Below are 19577 nucleotides of genomic sequence, written 5' to 3' on the forward strand. Positions count from 1 at the left end.
GGAAATTTCAGCATATAACAAGACAAAAGAAGTTGTTTCATTCAAATATTAAGAGTTATTCAAACAATTGACCAGTACCACCATACAGCAGCATGACTAGTGCACCTAATAAATGATGCTTGATGATCAAGGACTAGTCTAGTAGTGATAATACAACTTAGTTGAAAATAATCACTTTTACATATCTGTGTGGGAAAACGCATAGGTACAGTTTGAAATGCGGCAATCGACTTGATCAAGGCAAATTTGCAGAGAGTCAAGACGGCGAGATGGCCTCATTGTTGGTAGGTAGAGATGGAAGTAGCCAAGAGAAGAAGCCAAGATTTGTTTGCTTGTACAGCCTTTGAGCAGAATATTCTAGCATCATGTTCCAGAGATCTCCAACGGTCCAATCATGGGATAGAATCCACTTGGTCACCTGCCCTTTGCAAGATGATGTATCAGTTGCAAAATCAATGTAAGTACACACACGGCCTAAACAGTAGAGGAGAAAAGAAGAAACTGAAAGAAAGGATTCAGTATTATGGAGTTTTAAGGAGCAAGAGAGGTTACCTGATCTAGGTTTTCAAGGGCCTGTGCTCCAAAGGTGTAGTATGATATAAATGGTCTCCGCGCCTGGAAAGTAGACATGGCCAAGTCAAGAAACACGCATCAAATGAAAACCGCTATATATCTCATCGTCCAGACCAAAGCTTCAGAAAATCTGAGTCTAATTGTAGAAGTAACAAGACTCAAAAGTGACATTGAGTGCGTCTTCAAGTCAAAACACACTCCACTAAGTTCATGGTTTTAGAGAGAAGTAATCCAGAAAAGTTATAATTAACATGAGAAAGGGTACCTGGGAAGCAGCAAGCCATTGGATCATAGCCTTTAGTTCTGGGTCTCCTCCAAAAACACCACACCCCCAATTACCAGTCGCCACACCAACATCTTCATGATTCATGCAATCGGATCCTTCCACATCTCTGACAAAATTGCTAGCTTGTTTTTCTCTATTTGTCTCGGCATCATCCAATGCAGCTCCATGAGACTGTACCAGTAGCATCAGACAAAAACAAAAAGAGTCTGAAACTTTTACTTTCCAAAAAATTTACCTAAATAATGCCTACAAGGCCACAAATGAAAAAGGGCACTACAGATTTGTAGAAAAAGTTCCAACCGTTGAGGTTTCTGTATGCAAGAGACCAGAATATTTGTCGTTACTGGCAAGCTGAATATCATTGTCTCCTTTATTCTGGTGCTGCCAAGATTTTCTTTGAATTAAAAAGCCACATAGAGCCTTGTTAATCTCCCTGGAAAAGACAAAAAGAGAGGGAAAAAAAAGACATTGATTGTAAAGAGAATCAAAGAGTAGCAAAGCCTCCAAAATGTCAAATAAACACAAACCTTTGATTGTCTAAAGAACCTACAAATCCCCAAAAGAAGGTTTCACATACCGCAAAAGGCACACATCTTTAAAGTGTCTCATCTTCGGGGCACATAAGGCATCTATTGCAACAATTCTGGTTCTTCGCCTTTTGAAAGCATCCACTGTCTTCTTGTCAATGTAGTCACCAGCAAACCGAAACGAAGATGCATACCTACAGCAGAAAGAAGGGTAATAACTATAAAGAATCAACCATTATTCAAAACTTGGTGATATAGATGCCAACCATTTCTACGTCATAAAACATATACAGTTTAGTTGCACACTTCCATTACTATAATTCAGCGGTGACCAAAACAGGATTTTTACAGACTGAAATGTCAACGAGCTTACTGGTCCATAGAACTATCAATCTACAGAGGTTAACAAGTAAAAAATAGAAGTTCTTGCTGCACCAACTATTTCTATGATAGAACGATGCTACAGAACTACAAAATCTCACCCTGTGTAACATGAAAATCTTTCTGCACCAACTATTTCTATAGCCTCATTGTCATCCATGCGAGGCAAGAAAAGCATGCCAGCGATTAATTCAGGGTTGATCATGAAGCGTATCTCCTCCTGCAGAAGAATCCGTTTAGAAGTCTTTTATACCCAAAAAGGAATTAATATGCATTATGAGTGTCAAACCTGTACGCACCCCCTATTCAGGGAACCACCTCCAAGATACTTGTTTGCGAAGTCCACTTCCAGAGCATTGTCAGATTGATCTTCTATTAACCCAGAAGAGTGAACCTGTAACATTCAAAGCTGTTGGAATATATAATCTACAAGCATTTGCAAATACTGTAGCGCAAAAGTAAGTAATGTTACAATCTTATTCTAATTACCTTAAAAGCACAAAGGGAGATGTCAGACTTGCTCCAAAAATCAGCATCAGGAGCAGTGGTAGAAGAATTGTGGTATTCAGCTGGAAGAATCTTGCGTTCAAATGAAACAGTCCCAGTAGGCATGCAGGAGCACACCCTTTCGAAGTAATTCATAATACACCGTATCTTGCTTTCATGACTTTCACTGTAACTTTCATAAAGGCTCCTGAAAAGCAAATGAAACTCTTGATGTTGAACTCAATGGACAAAAGACAAGATGCTTTTCCAAGTCTAACAAGTGAGCTCTCAATGGATAGTGAAGCCCATATAAATCTCTAGAGGATTTACTTTCTTTAGACTATCGAGTGTGATCGTCAATGAAATAAATAATAAAATTCCCTTTCTTTCACAGAACTTGTTTGACCACTTATCACTTAAGCTTTAAAACTAACTTTTATTACACATTTCTTCCAGACCTAACCAATGTAGGCCTAATAGTTAGGAAAAATTTAGAAGTCAAAGAGAGAGAGAGATCACATACGCAAACAAATTATCGAAGTTGATGACTGAAAGGTCTTTTGCACCTCTATTAGAAACTGGAAACAAACAAAAGAAAGCGCAGGCAAGAAGCGCTCCAATTAACTCCTGCAAAGTTTAAAGTGCAATGGACATGTAAGGAAATCAGATAATCCATAGAGACTAACACTACACCTTCAACAAGACCAGGTCACTACTCTTCCAATTCCCACTATCCTCTAACCTAATAAAATCTAACAAATGAACTACACAAAACCAAAAGAAAAAACCTTTCATAACGAAGAACGAGCACATAACCTCATATGAAAGGTAACAGAACTTTGCATCATCAATACCTGTCTGAGGAAAACTACGCCAGCTTGTTGGGGCTCTAACAACCGCAAACCCGTCTCGACTCCACTAACAGCACCATCAGCATTCTGAAAATGCATTTCCAACAGAGACGGAAGCTGAAGGAGCAACCTCGCCAACGCCGGTATAATCTCATCGAACCATCTCTTCGAATCTCTCCCATGAATCAGCTGCAAGTACATAAAGATGAAACCTTTAAACCCCACTACTTAAACCCATCACAAGAACACTCGATTTTGCATGTAAGTATAATCACTCACTTCGTCGAAGAGGAGGGCGTAGCCTTGAGGAGCAGAGGGGGAGAGAAGGCGAGCTGATAGGGAAAGTGATCGCCTCATATCGGAAATAGCTTGCCATAAGACTTCTCCCGAGTCGACTCGGGAATGAGATGGGCCTTCGGACATGGCTTTAAGGGCTTCCACCACGCGCGGTGGCCAATAGAGAGAGGATGAACGGATGAGAAGCGGGAGGTAGGGGAGGATGGAGTTGAGATCTTCACGGCTCTCCATTTTTGGATTCGTCTTGGAATCAGTCGGCGAATCGCTTCTGCGACAAGTTTCTGCCGCCGTCGGAGTCGGACAGAAACTTAAAGTCAAAGAGTGAGAACGACGGCGTGGTAAACCAGTTTGGTTGAACCGGGGAATTGAACTTTAACAGAATAGAGAATGTAGTGGGATGAACCGGTTCGGTCTTGTTTGAAATGTGGTATATGGTTTTGGGTTTGGTAAATGGCTTTCCTTATTTTGTGGGCTTTATCCAAGTCCAATCCTATATCCAAATAATACATTTATAGATTTTATTTTCTATTAAAGAAAATCAGTTAAAAATTGAATAAAGCATTACTATCTAAAAATTCGTTAAGTTTACATTTTTTTATATTTTCTAAATATCTGACATATATATTATTATGTAATAATTTATATTCTGAAAGTTTGTATATTAAGATTTAAAATTATGAGTAGATTAATTATCAAAAAAATTAAGAACATTTATTCAAATAATTTCTAAGTTTCTTCCACTTTTAAATAGTTACTAAATTTCTGTCTTCAAATCGACCATCATCTGACATAGAGATAACTATCTTTAGTTTATTTTCACAAAAATAGACATCAAAAAGAAAAATGACTAATTTTTTTATTAAAGGATAAAGTATATTTATATCATAAGATTAACTAATTTACTTTCAAATTTTAAAAAATAAAAGATAAATATTAAAAATTTCAAAAAAAAAAAGATATTTTAGTTATTTTCTTTGTTGAAAGCTAATTTTATGACAAAAACTTAACAAATGTTAATTTAGAGAATTGCTCTCCGAAATATTTGTTTTTAAGTCAATATTTTACCCAAATTAATGAGTCTTCAGGGGTAGTAGATTTTAACTATCCTTTTGCATTTTACCAAATATAATTTGAATGATTCACTAGCAATTTTATTTTTTTAATCTGAAGTATCTCGGTCGAATCTCAACTAATCCTCCAAAAGTTTGAGAGTCCCACATCTCCTATATATTAAAAGTAAAATATTTATCATTAGTGAGTTCATATTATTTTCGACACGTGTCTAGAAATGGCAATCTAAGATCTGGATCGCGGACCTGGCCCGTAAAAGACTGTCGCAGAACGGTATTGGGACGACGTTTTCTAGGTCCGTAAATTTGCGGGCATCGCGGGACGGGTCTTTACGGGATTGGACCTTTTGCGGGATAGGGCGAAACGGATCATGCATGATTACACGGATCCGTATTTTTTTTCTTTATTTCTTATTTTATTTGAAAAAAACGAGAAAAAGAGTGGAAAAAAAAAGTGATTCTTGTGACTTTTTCTCCAGAAAACATAAGGAGTTCCAGCGATGATGATTTCTCTAAAAATCCAAAATCCGAATAGATTAAATGAATCTGAACATGTATACAGCAAACCCTTTAGTATAACATACAATAAAAAAAATCAAATAATCTAATAAATCTTAAAACAAGGTTATATTTTCGCCTGACAAAGTAAAATGACAATTTAGTTGATGGTATAATTCCAATCTAGAATCATAGATTTAGTATATTCCAATGTCCTCTTCTAACTATTAGGTTATCACTGGTATATCACCACTTGGTTTGCATTACCAATTTTTACATGCTATTTCTTTTTTTTTTTTTTTTTTTTGCTAAATGGTAAATATCATTAATGAAAGTTTGGTTACAAACTTAATTGTGACCACAATCTGCTTAGAAGCTGATTTGATCCTAGAGGCTGCAAAAAAATTAAAAAACCCGACAGATACATGAGATTGATTTCAAACTTCTCACAAGAGAGAACTTGAAAGCAATAGGGAATAAGATCAAGTATAGCAACAATTTAATCACCCTAAACAAAGCACTTCTTGCTGCATCTGAACAACTCAGAGGAAACAAGAGAATAGCCGGGAAGTTCAGTCGAGAACTCACCGAAGTGGCTCCAAGCAGGCATCGACGAAGGCGCCTGGCTACGCCCCGGAGCTCCGCTGGAGGAGGACCTCAACCAACAAACCTAGCTATCTCAACTGGGAGACAAAAGTTCAGGCCCGAATCGCAGCTGTTAACATAGAAGCACAAGTTACGGTCAAGCGTAGGCTGGTACAACAGGCTCTTTTCACCGCCTACGCGACACAGAGAATGCAGCAGAGACCACGGGGAACACTAAGTCGGACTGTCGGAGCTTTGAAGATAAGGGTATGAAGCATAGAAGGAGGTTTAATTCTCCTTGAAAACAGGCAACCCAGAAGCCGATATAGAACTCCACCTACAAGCAAATGAATCACCACATCGGGTTGTCCTCAAACCCTAGCAGACGACATCGGAAGCAAGAAGGGGAAGCCAATCACACCACCAAAGGAAGCCATGGCTGTTGCTACTTGAAATAAATGAGAGGTCCCCAACGAGTTCCTCAGACTCGTCATTTCGTCTTGGACCATTAGAACAAGACGGGGAAGCTCTAAAACTAGCAGCCGACGGAGGAGACAGGGGAAAGCAGAGGAGGCGGAGGTCGGAGGTGAAGAGGCAGCGACGCGCTTCATTCCGACAAACCACCGTGGCGGATCTGACCCAGATCCAGCGGGAAACAAACCCTAGATCTACCAAGACGACGGTGCCTCCTGCAAGCATAAAGACAATCACGACCTCGCCCTCTCTCCGGAGACACTGGGGACACACCCAGACGTCGATTTGGTCACCGGATCCGGCCGTAATCCGGCAAAAACTAGAGAAGGAGGAGCAAAGAGGAGGTGAGGAAGCCAACAGCTTTACAGGGAGAGGATTGGATCGAGAGGAGCGGTTTTAGGGGTGGTTGCCGGCGGTTAGAGACTCACCGCCGGCCACCAAAGGAGGATCGAAGAGCTCGCCGAAGGTGGATGAGTCGGGAAGAGAGAACAGAGAGATTTTAATTACATGCTATTTCTTTTCTCGATTCCTAAACATACAGAGTATCAGAGTACAATACAGATTTGTTTCAAACACAACTTGCTTTCAATAACTTTCCGTCGTTTTATCATTATCTTCCAATGTCTCTTTCGCAAGATTTATTTACACATTCACTGTTCAGAATCTTAAATAAGACAACGAACTTATCGACGTTGAACGCCAAAGAGGGTGACAAACAAGAAAATGTTTTTGACCAAAAAAAAAAACAAGAAAATGTGTGGAACATAGCAACAACAAGTTCTACTCCAAGTTCTAACGTGTAGAAATTAAAAGGGTGGCCCCCTTTGGAACCCGACGCAGAGTAGACTTTGACTTATCAACTCTCAAGTCAATAAGAGACTCGCTACGTTCACATTTTCTAAACAGTTATATGCCCATACTATTATTTCCAGGAAATAAACACTCAATCATACACTTCTTAGAAAATATCCATTTTTTTCGTATACATATTTTATATATTTTGAAGATATTAGATTAAATTTAGCAATGCTATTTACAAAATGATAAAATATCTTTGGACCAATTTTTAAAGTATTGATTAATTCTTTTAATATAGATTAGTGGTAGTTGCTGACCATAAATAAACAGAGTAAGATTCCGACAAGCACCCACAAGAGGAAACTTTCTCTTAACAGAAATGATTAAAATGGCTGCTCCCACCGGAAACACCAATCTCTTTCTCCGGCCTCTCATCCTCTCCCTTCTTCTTCTTGCCTCACCTTTCGTCTCCTCCGTGGAGATCGATTCCTCAGATCTCAAAGCTCTTCAAGTCATCAAAACAGAGCTAGGAGTCAACGGTCAACGCTCTTCTCTCTCTTCCAGTGATGCTAACCCTTGCGGTCGCGGAGGAGTTTCCTGCGAGATACGCCACTCCGACGCCACCGGAGGATACGTTCTCCGCGTCACGAGGCTCGTATACCGATCCCGGAGCTTGGCCGGAACCATCTCACCGGTTATCGGAACGTTGTCGGAGCTCAAAGAACTCACTTTGTCTAATAACAAGCTGGTCGGTGGTGTTCCACTGGATGTCTTAAACTGCAAGAAACTCGAAGTCCTTGATGTCCGAAACAACAGATTTTCCGGTCAGATTCCGGGAAACTTCTCTGGTTTTATCCGTCTTCGAATTCTTGATCTTTCTTCGAACAAATTCTCCGGGAATTTGAACTTCTTGAGGAATCTACCCAATCTCGAGAGTCTCTCCGTTGCAAACAATATCTTCTCAGGCAAGATTCCCGAGCTAGTTATGTCCTTCCATAATCTCCGGTTCTTTGATTTCTCCGGAAACCGGTTATTGGAAAGTCCGGTTCCGGTTATGAGTAAAATCAAGATATCTCCATACCAAACAAGACACATTCTTGCTGAAACTCCATCTACAAACTCAACGAAGAAACCCAACAACACCACCACCACAACAAAAGCGACAGTGTCACCTCCAAAAGACAAGAAAAAGAAAAAGAAAAAGAAGAAGAACAAAAGGAAGATAGTAGTTGCCTGGATCTTAGGGTTCGTCGTCGTAGGCATAGGCGGAATCATCTCCGGAGTGATCTTCAGATTGATCCTCAAAGCAAGAAGAGGACCAGAAAAACCATTAAGTCCTACTATATTCAGCCTTTTGATCAAGAGAGCCGAAGACTTAGCTTTCTTGGAGAACGAAGAATCATTAGCCTCTCTTAAGCTCATCGGCAGAGGAGGCTGCCGAGAAGTTTTCAAAGCCAAACTACCAGGAAGCAACGGGAAGATCATAGCCGTTAAGAGAGTGACACAACCCTGTAGAAGCGCAACCGAGCTTGTAGACGAAGAGCCCAGGTTTCTGAACAGGTACATGTTGCAAATCAGGTCAGAGATCATCACAGTAGGTCATATCCGGCACCGGAATCTTCTCCCGTTGCTAGCACACGTCCCGAGACCCGAGTGTCACTTCCTTGTCTACGAGTACATGAAGAACGGGAGTTTGCAAGATATACTAACCGACGTTTCAGCTGGAAACAAAGAGCTGACGTGGCCAGCAAGGCACAAGCTTGCTTTAGGTATAGCTGCAGGGCTTGAGTATCTTCACATGGAAAGTAAACCTAGAATCATCCACAGAGACTTGAAGCCGGCTAATGTTCTTCTTGACGACGATATGGAGGCTAGAATCACGGATTTCGGGTTGGCCAGGGCGATGCCTGATGCAGTCACGCACATTACAACCTCTACGCTTTCAGGTACCGTGGGATACATAGCACCAGAGTATCACCAAACTCTCAAGTTCACGGACAAGTGTGACATCTATAGCTTTGGGGTGATTCTCGGGGTGCTGGTGATTGGGAAGCTTCCTTCTGATGAGTTTTTCCAGCATACCATTACCAATGAGATGAGTCTTATAAAGTGGATGAGGAAGGTACTAACGTCGGAGAATCCAAGCCTAGCTATTGATCCGAAGCTGATGAAACAAGGGTTCGATGAACAGATGCTTCTTGTTCTGAAGATTGCTTGTTACTGTACTTGGGATGATCCTAAACGGAGACCGAACAGCAGAGAAGTCAAGATTATGCTGTCCCAGATCAAGCACTAGCTAGTTTCTCTCTATGATATGTAGTGTACATTCCCTGTCTTATGAAATAACTAGATTTTGACCCGAACTTTCGTGCAGAAATTTTTTCATTTTATAAATGTATTTGATAGTATTACAAATGTTTTACATATATAATTTTCATTTTAGTGTTATATATTTTGTAACTCTACAATATTATTGTTTATATTTAGTATTTGGCATTATTAATATATAGTAATTTGTTTAATGCATTTTACTTTGTTATTATTTTTATTATTTACGAATATATTTTCAAGTTAGGTACAATAAAATAACAATCTGAAATAATTAAATAGAGAACTTCCTTCAAAATATGATTTTTCTTTAATTTATACATTTTGCATATAATATATTTTTAAAATTTATTTATTTATATTTAAATAGAGAACTTCCTTCAAAATATGATTTTTCTTTAATTTATACATTTTGCATATAATATATTTTTAAAATTTATTTATTTATATTATAGAACATATATTTGTTTAAGATAATGTATATTTACATGTGTTTTACAGATAGTGTTTTACATATGGCTCATAGAAAGAGGGTGATGCATTTTCAGGACAAGGTTAGTTCAGCACCTTAGAAGAATTTGATGGATTGTTGGGACCGAGGAATGTTAGGGCTAGTCTCTCTGCCATTCATGCGGAAATGGAAGCGCCACTATGGGCAACGAAATGTATGAGAAATTTACGTCAATTTCAAGCTACATTTTCAATGGATTGTTCTCAATTGGTGAAGATGGTTTCGGAACCAGAAGAATGGCCAGCTTTTGCAAATTATTTGGAAGATGTCAAGATCCTGAAAGAGAGTTTCACCCGATCAGAGATTATCTATGTACCAAGGACGCACAATTCAAAGGCGGTAGACTAGCACGCAATGTTAGGAAGCAACCGTCTTTTGTCGTTCACATGGATTAAGATCACCCGGTTTGGTTTAAAGAGTCAGTATGAATCTGTATACGTTGATGACAAAAAAAATGTATATTTACATGTTGTAAGATAATTTAATATATATCATTTTAGTATTTTACGAGATTTATAAGTAAAAACACTGTTTTTTTAAATAATATATTATTTTAGTAAATTTTATACATAGTAATAAAATATTATTTTAGTAAATTTTATACATAGTAGCATCTATCATATTATTTTAGTAAGTTTTCTTAATATAGGATATTTTTGGATGTTATGATATTAAGTTTTCTTTTCTTTTTTTAATTAATATTTCAATATATTCGATTAATTTAATTTTTACAACATATATAGTTTTTTTCATGGTGCATTTCAAAAATTTATTCATTATTATCTATGATTTTATCTTTTGTAAAATTTGAAATATTATCATTTTGAGTTTGAATATTTACTTTCGAAATTGTATATTTTGTTAAGAAAACTTTGAAAAATTACACAACTATTTTTGAGTTTGGAAGATTACACGAATTTTGAATTTTTTTTTGTTACCTCATTAATATATTACTAGATGATAATATGCACGCATGCGCGGGTGAGTTCTTATAATAATGTTTGTTTATGAAATGATGTTAACATTTTGCAACACTACAATCTTTATCGATTATAAAATGATGAATACAAATGTTGGTCTCTTAAATATATCATTGTTGTTGAAGAGTTAACGTATTACATCTAATTTTAATTATTTTTAAGACTTCATATGGACAAAAGAAAATTAAGTTTTGCGGCTGACACAAATCACCAAAACCAAATATGCAACATCGATTGTATAATGACGAAAGGGAATTAGGTTTTCTGCTCTCGATTTTTGTACTGTTGACTCTCCATAAGTGATTTCATTTTCTACCTCTATAGAATCGTGTTTTTGTTCTCGTCTTTGTTTAATTGATATGAGTTAAGTTTCCTTTTTAACTTATTTTATGAATTCAGTGAATTACATAAGTGTCAATTAAGAAAAATAGACATCTGTAAAAATTAGTTTCACTCTATATTTATATATCTAAGAATCAAAATTTTGAAAAAAAATCATCGGCAAACTATATTAACAGGTTAGTGTTCAAATCTAATATATCAAGCTGTTATAGAATATAAGTGCAGACTCGAAATATAAATGTTTGTCCAATATATATTCACCAGCTCGGTCTAAAAATCATCTAATTAGAACAACAAAACAAATTACTTATTTCACCAGTTCGGGTAATATCTCAATCCGAACGGGGAATATCCAAACCAGAATGGATATCCGAAGATAACCAAACATAAGTATATTTAACTCTATATTTCTAGTTTATTTTTCTCATTTTATTCAAAGTATTTATATTAATGATTCATATTGCTCAAAATAAGATAATATACATATAATTATGGACAAAATCATTTGCTACTCACTTAAAATACATATCAAGTTCTTGTTTCTTGCAATAACAAAAGTTGCATCTACAATTTCAAAACAACAACTAAATTAGTGTCTTTCTATTTTTAAAGTTTTATCTCCAAACCTATTAATAGTTTAATCTTTTAAAAATTAAAAAAAAAACAGATAAGTTAAAATATATTTTAAATACAAAAACTTAAAAAATGAATAATTGATTTATTTTTTCTTTAAAATTTAAATATCCGAACCCGATCCAAAATATTCGAACCCGAACATAAAATACCCGAGCCCGACTCGAAGTGTAGAAATACTCGAATGGGTTCTATACTTTTATACTGAAATATCATATACAAACACGAACGTTTATCCGAACGCCCACCCCTATGATATGATCATTTGTATCTTGGTTGAACAAAAAAAAATTAAACCATTGATCATAAAAAATTAATGTGGGACTTTTACCATTTTTAGTAATTTATAGTCATTTTTAAAAATTCAAAATATAACCTATAAGAAAAAATCTAATTTTTTATTATATGCTTAGTGTGATTGTTTAATTTCTTTTAATAGTATAAAATTAAACAAAAAAAGAGAGGTTAGAATTTTTTTTCATCAAATATGTATTATTCATAATCATTAATTGTCATATATATTTGTTAACCATATTAGGTATTTCCGTAGCCTTTATTTTCAGAAAAGAAAAATATTCTTTTGTACACTATTAATTAATTTGATTGTTAGTTTACAAAAAGCATAGTATATATTTTATATGGACCAACTTATTTTTCTAACAATTCTAAGAATCATTCTCGTGATGACACGTGACTACGAAAATATGTTGTAATACTCTGAGATTAATATATAGGGGATTTTATAAAAAAATATATGAATTTTTAGTAATACTTTCTAAAATTTTCTCACCAGATTTTGTTATAATAAAAAAAAAATTATAGCTACAATTTGATTTTAATTAATATTTTAAATGAATTATTAAAATTTTATATATTTCTAATAACATATTATTTTATACTATTATATTTTTTATATAAGCATTTTAAACAATATATTGTTGGGAGTTTCAAAATAAATAAAAGGATATCATATTGTTGTAGATATAAAGGTTTTACCTATGTTAATAAATTTATTTTTGTATCAAAACATTATTTAGCTTACGAATTTTAACTCATTTTTAATGATAAGTGATAATTTATTAAAATGAAATAATTTTAATAAAAACTTTGTTAATTTACCTATTGAATATAATTTTGTCATATTTAATTCCTAAATCAATTCAATTTTTATATAATACATAATATAATATAAAAAACTATAAAATATAGTATAGAATTTATATTTTTTTTGTTTTAGAATAAAATTTTAATTAACATTGATTTGTAATAATATTTTATTACTAATTACGAAATTAATTAATGTGTTATTTTATAAAAATATTTATATTTTTAGTAAGATTTTGTTACATTCTTTTTCAAGATATTTTGTTACAATTGAAAAAATTGAAATTTATGGTTGGTTTATTATTAATGTAAATAATCTAATATGTCGTATTAACTAATCTTTTGAATGATTTTACTATGACTTGTTAATAGTAGATAAAAATATAATCATAAATTAACATATTACTAGATTTTGATCCGCGCTTGGAAAGCTCGGATTTTTGGATTATATTATAATACAAAGTTTTATTATATCAAAAATATAACTTTTAACAGTTATATAATCTATGAATTAGTTTATTTGATATTTTATATGTACACTTTTACGTAAATTTCTTTTACGCATGAAAATTATATATGGACCAAAAAAACAAACCGAACCGACCCGAAAATATAGGTATAGTTCAGGTCCAGAGAAGATAACATATTTGGGTTTTTTTTGGAACCGTATGTCTTTGTTTGAGTCCGGGTCCTACCTTAGACCCGATCATAAATATGTTGTGTTTATTAGGTATATTTAGATATTTCAAATATGTTTCCAGCATTATTTTTTTTAGATTTTTGGTTCACGATTATAGTTTTTTGATTTCAGGTAAATTTTTAATGTAAAATTTTTTTTGGGTATTTGGATAAAATTTTGGGTATTTTCAGTTCAGTTACAGATTTTGAATAAGATTTTAAATTTTTAGGAATTTGAATTTTTTTGGCTATTTATTTGGAGTTTCAAGTACTTTTCGTGTTCCAGATATTTTTCATATTTTTTAGATATTTCAAATTTTCTTAGGATCCTAAATACCCGAACAGATGTGGACCCATTACGTCCATATCGGGTCCAACAACTTTTTGATATAGATTTTTAATGTTATTGTACAAAAACATGGTTGATGAAATATTTTTAGAAAATTCATTTTTAAATATGAAAATATCTATCAAACTATAGACGGTTGAAATTTTAGTATATAATATGGGATTTTAGTAGGAAAATTTATATATGATATGATTACGTTATTATAAAGGAAATAGGAAGTTAGAATGTACACATATATGTCGTGTAACTTCTCTTGCTTTAAATCATATATTATATGATAAAAGTGATAATATAAAACATTAGTTTCAATGTTTTTATGATTAAAAGTCAAAATGGTAAATATAGTAATAGTAATGATTAAGATGTAGGAGTGATATTTGAATAAATAAAGGAATTGAATAAATTATTGTTAGAGAAATACATGGTAACATATTGTTAGTCTAAGTTTAAGGTAAGACCAAGAAATAATGAGTTAAATGAAAGGGTCCAAACAACTTTATAGGTAGATTTTTTAAGACTCTTTCCCTTTTAATAGTATTGATATTACACGTGAATGCTATAGTGTTCGCTTGGCAGAAGCCTGTGATGAAGATGTATTATTAAAATGGATTTTAATCTTGTTTTATTAAACATAAACCATTCATCTTATACAATAAGCTTAGCTATCTAGACAAAGAAACGTTTTGTCTTCTCTATAACTATAAGCAGCCGTTTGAGAATCTCCCTCAGATTTTTTAGCTGTTCATGACTGCCTTCATGTTCTTCACACTAGAAAATAATAAAAACTGAGTCAACACATGTTGAGATGCATAAACTTGTAGTGAGATCGACAAACAATGTCAATTGAGTTTTCCTTTGCTACAGCAAGAGCAGTGAGCTGTTTACCCTTAAACAGAAAAATGAAGAACAATGTGTATCTCATCATCATAGTACCTCAATTTTAAATTTGGAGCTTTTGTGTATTTAAACTCACCTCTTGATGAGACAGGAAAACAACCTCCCATGAGCATTTTCAAATGGCCCAGCTTCATACACCGGCTTCACCGGCCAGCGGAAGTTCTCCACCTGTTATTTACTTTATATTTATGTGTGTGGAGGCAATGGCAGGTGAATTAAACTTTTCCAAATATATTATATCAATTGTAATATCATATTGTTCATCTATCAAAATACTAAGATTCATGTAATTCTTTTATTTGAAAGCAAGAAAAACATTATATGTGATTAAGTTTTGATATAAAAAAAAAGTAACTATTGTAGTACATGAATAAATAATGGTGTTGAATTTTTTTTTAAAAAATATTTAATAAAATCATTTTACACTGTTAAGTGTGGTTTTATGTAAAACCACAACTGGCTGCTGAACGACGTAGTGCGTTTAAAAGAAGAGTAGTGATTTACATTTAAAGGCAGTTTCTGAGTTTTTATTACACTAAGAGACAGTTTCAACTACTGAGGTAGTTTATCTCAACTAAGATATAACGAGAAAGTGAGTTTTTCAACTAGTGGGACCCATCAGTTTTTCTTTCTTCTTCTTCTTTTATCGTTGTTTTTTTTTTCTAGTCAAAAATAAAGTTATCATCTCTTAATCTTTCCAAACAAGAAGAAGAAGACATGAAGATCTCAAACACTTCAAACCCGTTATAATATATACCGCCAGAATCCTTGTGCTCTTCAGTTCATCTCCCCTTGTGCTCTTTAACTCATCTTTCTTAACAAAAAAACTCACTATTTTTGAAATCTGAACTTGAAAAATATTTTATAAATGATAAAACTACGATCTTGAAGTGTAACATATAATTAAAACGTAAAAGAATGAACGATTATGTGAAAGAAATCAATGGCGGCCGTAAAAATTTTGGAGAAACCCCTAAAATTCTGGGGAAGACGAAGACATATTTACTAAAATGCCACTGATTAAAAAAAATTGAAAAAAAACAAAATATGTACACATTCATGGGTCGTACACATGGATAATAATGTATATGTACACTAAGGTGTTTACGTGTTTAACATTTACTTATAAAATTACAACTATGTACACTATTTTACCAAATATATTGCATTCACATGTGTTCTGATATTGATAAGTTTGAACATGTCCAAATAGTGTACATATGCCCAAAGCAAAAACCTTTGTACATGTATACATAGTGAGAGATCTTTAGATATGGTGTAATATTGGTAAATTTGTACATGTACTTGGTAAGTGTCCATATGGGCAACATGGAAACCTCATACATATGTACATGGAGCTAAACTTGTAGTTGTGTTTTACATGTGGAATGTACATTACATATGTGTATATGTGGACATTAAACAATGATGTTGTGTAATATTAGTAAATATGTACATGTTACATGTTCAGTGTCCATATGGATAACGTAGGAAAAACTATTTGTACATGGCGCTAAAGTTGTGGTAGGTTTTGGTTGGAGGGGGGGGGGGGGGAATGTACATTAAATATGTGTACATGTGGACATCAAACAACGCTGACAAGAAAATGCATGAAAGAAACCGATGTATGCGTTTAGTTCAATTAAAATAACGATTGGATAACCGCATGTACACATGTACGCTATTATACTTTAAGATTCACATAATTACGTTTTGACCCCAAACTTTTCAATTCATTTTCATTAGGCGTGTGTACGAAAAAGTGTATTAGCGTACATGTGTACAGAACATATGGTGGTGTACATATGTACGAGAAATATGATAGTGTACATATGTAAAACAACCATAAATTAATCAAGCTAAGACCTACCATGAAGCTAGCATGAAAACACACACATTAATCAGAGCAAGGATGATATTTAGGTTCAGTCATACTTCAAGGATGCTCAACCCTCCGTTTACATGGGAAGAAGGAAAAAAGTTCACATGTACATTATGTTAACATTAAGTGAGTTCATAAAGTCGCAGAAGCTTAATTATTTAGATAGAAAACCTACAAAAAGTCAAAAATGTGTACACAATCACTTTGATGTATAATACAAAATTAAGTGTACACATGTATAGTTTGAATGTAATGTACACATAATTTTTCTTTTTTTTCATAAATGTTGCAAAATTACGAAAATAACTTCATCTTCTTCCTTAGCCATTGTCGACCAGAAACCATGATCTCCGCATATCTCGCATGTTTTCTATGATTCTTTGTATTCTCAACTTGTTTTTTATGTATTTTTATCTAGATGTGATAGTTTTCAAGAAACATTTACAGTCTAAGATACATTTCATCTTATTATTACACTCTATGACACATTCTACTACACACACACTTTCTTCAACCATTACATTCATTCTTAACTAAATTAATTCACTTTTAGTTCAATTATAAAGACTGGTTTTAATAAAAATAATAGAAGTGGCGGGATTCAACCACAACCATTGATCTGTTTTCTATTTCGACGGCCAAGATCTTTTTTTCATAGATCTGGATTAGACATATATCTATCTGAAACCTAATCCATTAAATCAACAAAGCTAAATTTATCATCTTCATCATCTTCGTGGCTTTTAATTTTTCTTCTCTGGCAAAGGTTTTTCTTTTTGTTTAGTAAAGAGATGCAACAAATTATTTCTCTCACAAAAATGATTTGAGTTTGGAGTGTGCAATGTCGACAACGACGGAGACATCGATATAGACAACGGCGAAAATGTAGACAACAACACAAACAACATCGATGATGGAAACATCGACATAGATGAAGATGGAAACGTAGTCCACATCAATATAGATGACAAGCAAACCCCAAGGCATCTCCTCCTTCTTGCTCTGTTGCGATCCTTTCTTGATTTCATGTTCTGCCCGTGACAAAAGATCTCTCCGGTGAACCCTTTTGATTATGTACCATCTAAATATCTGTTATGTTGCATATGTTTTAAAGGACGAAGACGATCTCCTTTCATCAAAGTAATTTTCTTTTTATGTTTATTTCTATTGGATAAGAAATTCTGACAAAAAAAATTAGCTGAAAGAATCTTTTTGTTCTTGTTAATAGAAAATAATTTTTTGTTCATGATTATGTATGCGATGAATTTTGTATGGAGGAGATTAAGAAATGGATGTATTTTTTCTTGTTAATGGAAAATGATTTTTATTCTTGGTCATCATAGGAGCAAGACTATCCACAACCCATGTCTTCTTGCTTTTTTGTTGTACACATGGAATTTGCACTTTTGTTAGTGAATATTATAATGTTGAAGTTTAGAAAAAGTTTATAACATGTTAGAGTCTTGTTATGTTAGAGTCTTGTGTACATAATTTTATGAGTTTTTAATATGTGTACACATGTACACTATAACTTCTAAGTACATATGGACATCAAATATGTGTATTGTTTTACCATGACTATAAAATGTGATTTTCTATAATATTCCATGTACTTGTTACTCATCAATTCCATTTATTCTTATACATAACATTTTTCATGTATTTTAACATTTTCTGTACATGATATAGTTGTCATTATATCTAGGTTGTCTACGTTAATTGTGTCTATGCTTTGTTGTCCATATAGACCTCTTAAATAATATTCATGCATAAACTAGCTTTCCAGACATCGTACACGTTCTCATGTGCAAATTGAATTTTTTTTCCAAAACAAGAACCATGTTGATCATTTTACAATAAAAAATATCACTGTTCCATACTCCCCAACCATCTTTCTATATGTTGGAAGATTGGTATTATTACACATAAATTGGAAGGTTAATTTTGTGTATATGTGAATAGCATTACATCAGTGTACACATGGATATCGTTATAGTGTTGTACACATGGATATTGTTCTCATATGTACACATGAGTATTGTTCTCACGAATATCTATTACATTCATCCAACACAAAATACATCTAGTAATACTACATACAACTATCTAACATAATGCAATCAAATTTTTGAAGTCATAAAAATACATATTTGTGGCTATATTGCAATCTACGGGTTCTTGATCTCTAATGTCCATATGTACACACTCTTTCTATTGTCCATATATGTACACACTTTTCTAATGTCCATATGTACACACTCTCTTGTGTACACTTATTTCACTCATTATACAGATGGTTGGTTTAAACAATATACGTTCACCCCATCAATGAAAAATGTGATCCAATTTATAATAATGTTTTAAATGCTTCTCAATGTAAAAAGTATTCGAATAAAAAATAAAAAAATGAATTTGCAATGGAGTAGATTGGTATTGCTATATTGTTGAAAAGTTTACATTTTTGTGTACATGTGAATATCATTACAATGGTGTACACATGGATATTGTTCATATGTACTGGCTCCTACACCAACAAACACAACATATACATGTCAACCTATCAACAAGAATACTTATTATGTACATATACACGCATGTACACATGTACAAAATCTTGGTTGTTCACATATACACACCTGTTGGTGTACATCCGACCACAGCTTTGTCAAAACACCAAAATTAGCAACAAGCTTCGACATTTTTTTCCATTCACCGCTCCCTCTTCAGACTGCACCATCTCTGTAAAACAAGCAGAAAAAAACTTAGAGCACTTAGAAATCTAGAACCGCACCCCTAAATTGAAACCCTAATCTACAAATCAAAACTGTAATGGGAGTTTTTCAAAAATTTAGAACCGCGCCCCAAATCAAAATCCTAACACCTCACGTCGAGGCTCTTACCAAACTCGAAAAATTGGCTAGGCAAAAAAACACACCTTCGTCGATCCGCTCGTCGTCATCTCCACCGGTCAAAGGTTCACTCGTCTGAAACCAGAAACGCCTTCGTCTTCTCTTTCCATGCTCGCTTCTTTATCCTGGTCATTCTTA

General features: G+C 33.8%; 2 protein-coding genes across 3 annotated transcripts; one reads left to right on the forward strand and one right to left on the reverse strand.

Annotated features, from left to right (window-relative positions):
* Positions 1-15: 15 nt before the first annotated feature.
* On the reverse strand, positions 16-3846 carry LOC103865165 (poly(ADP-ribose) glycohydrolase 1). 2 transcript variants are annotated; one of them, XM_009142946.3, is made up of 11 exons: positions 3384-3846; positions 3108-3293; positions 2777-2880; positions 2257-2461; positions 2057-2161; positions 1869-1987; positions 1437-1580; positions 1160-1292; positions 839-1030; positions 553-615; positions 16-418 (listed from the first exon to the last, which is right to left on the reverse strand). In XM_009142946.3, the coding sequence occupies exons 1-11, from the start codon at positions 3630-3632 to the stop codon at positions 257-259; spliced, it is 1662 nt and encodes a 553-aa protein (XP_009141194.1). In that variant the 5' UTR covers positions 3633-3846; the 3' UTR covers positions 16-256. The 2 variants fall into 2 exon arrangements, with proteins under 2 accessions (XP_009141194.1, XP_009141195.1); XM_009142947.3 differs by having other exon boundaries at positions 18-423.
* A 673-nt stretch (positions 3847-4519) lies between these two features.
* LOC103865167 (leucine-rich repeat receptor-like serine/threonine/tyrosine-protein kinase SOBIR1) lies at positions 4520-9325 on the forward strand. The gene has a single exon (XM_009142950.3). The coding sequence runs from the start codon at positions 7206-7208 to the stop codon at positions 9120-9122; it is 1917 nt and encodes a 638-aa protein (XP_009141198.2). The 5' UTR covers positions 4520-7205; the 3' UTR covers positions 9123-9325.
* The last annotated feature ends 10252 nt before the right edge of the window (positions 9326-19577 follow it).

The sequence above is a fragment of the Brassica rapa genome, chromosome A04 (assembly GCF_000309985.2).
Source record: "Brassica rapa cultivar Chiifu-401-42 chromosome A04, CAAS_Brap_v3.01, whole genome shotgun sequence".
In the NCBI taxonomy this organism is placed as follows: Eukaryota; Viridiplantae; Streptophyta; class Magnoliopsida; order Brassicales; family Brassicaceae; genus Brassica; species Brassica rapa.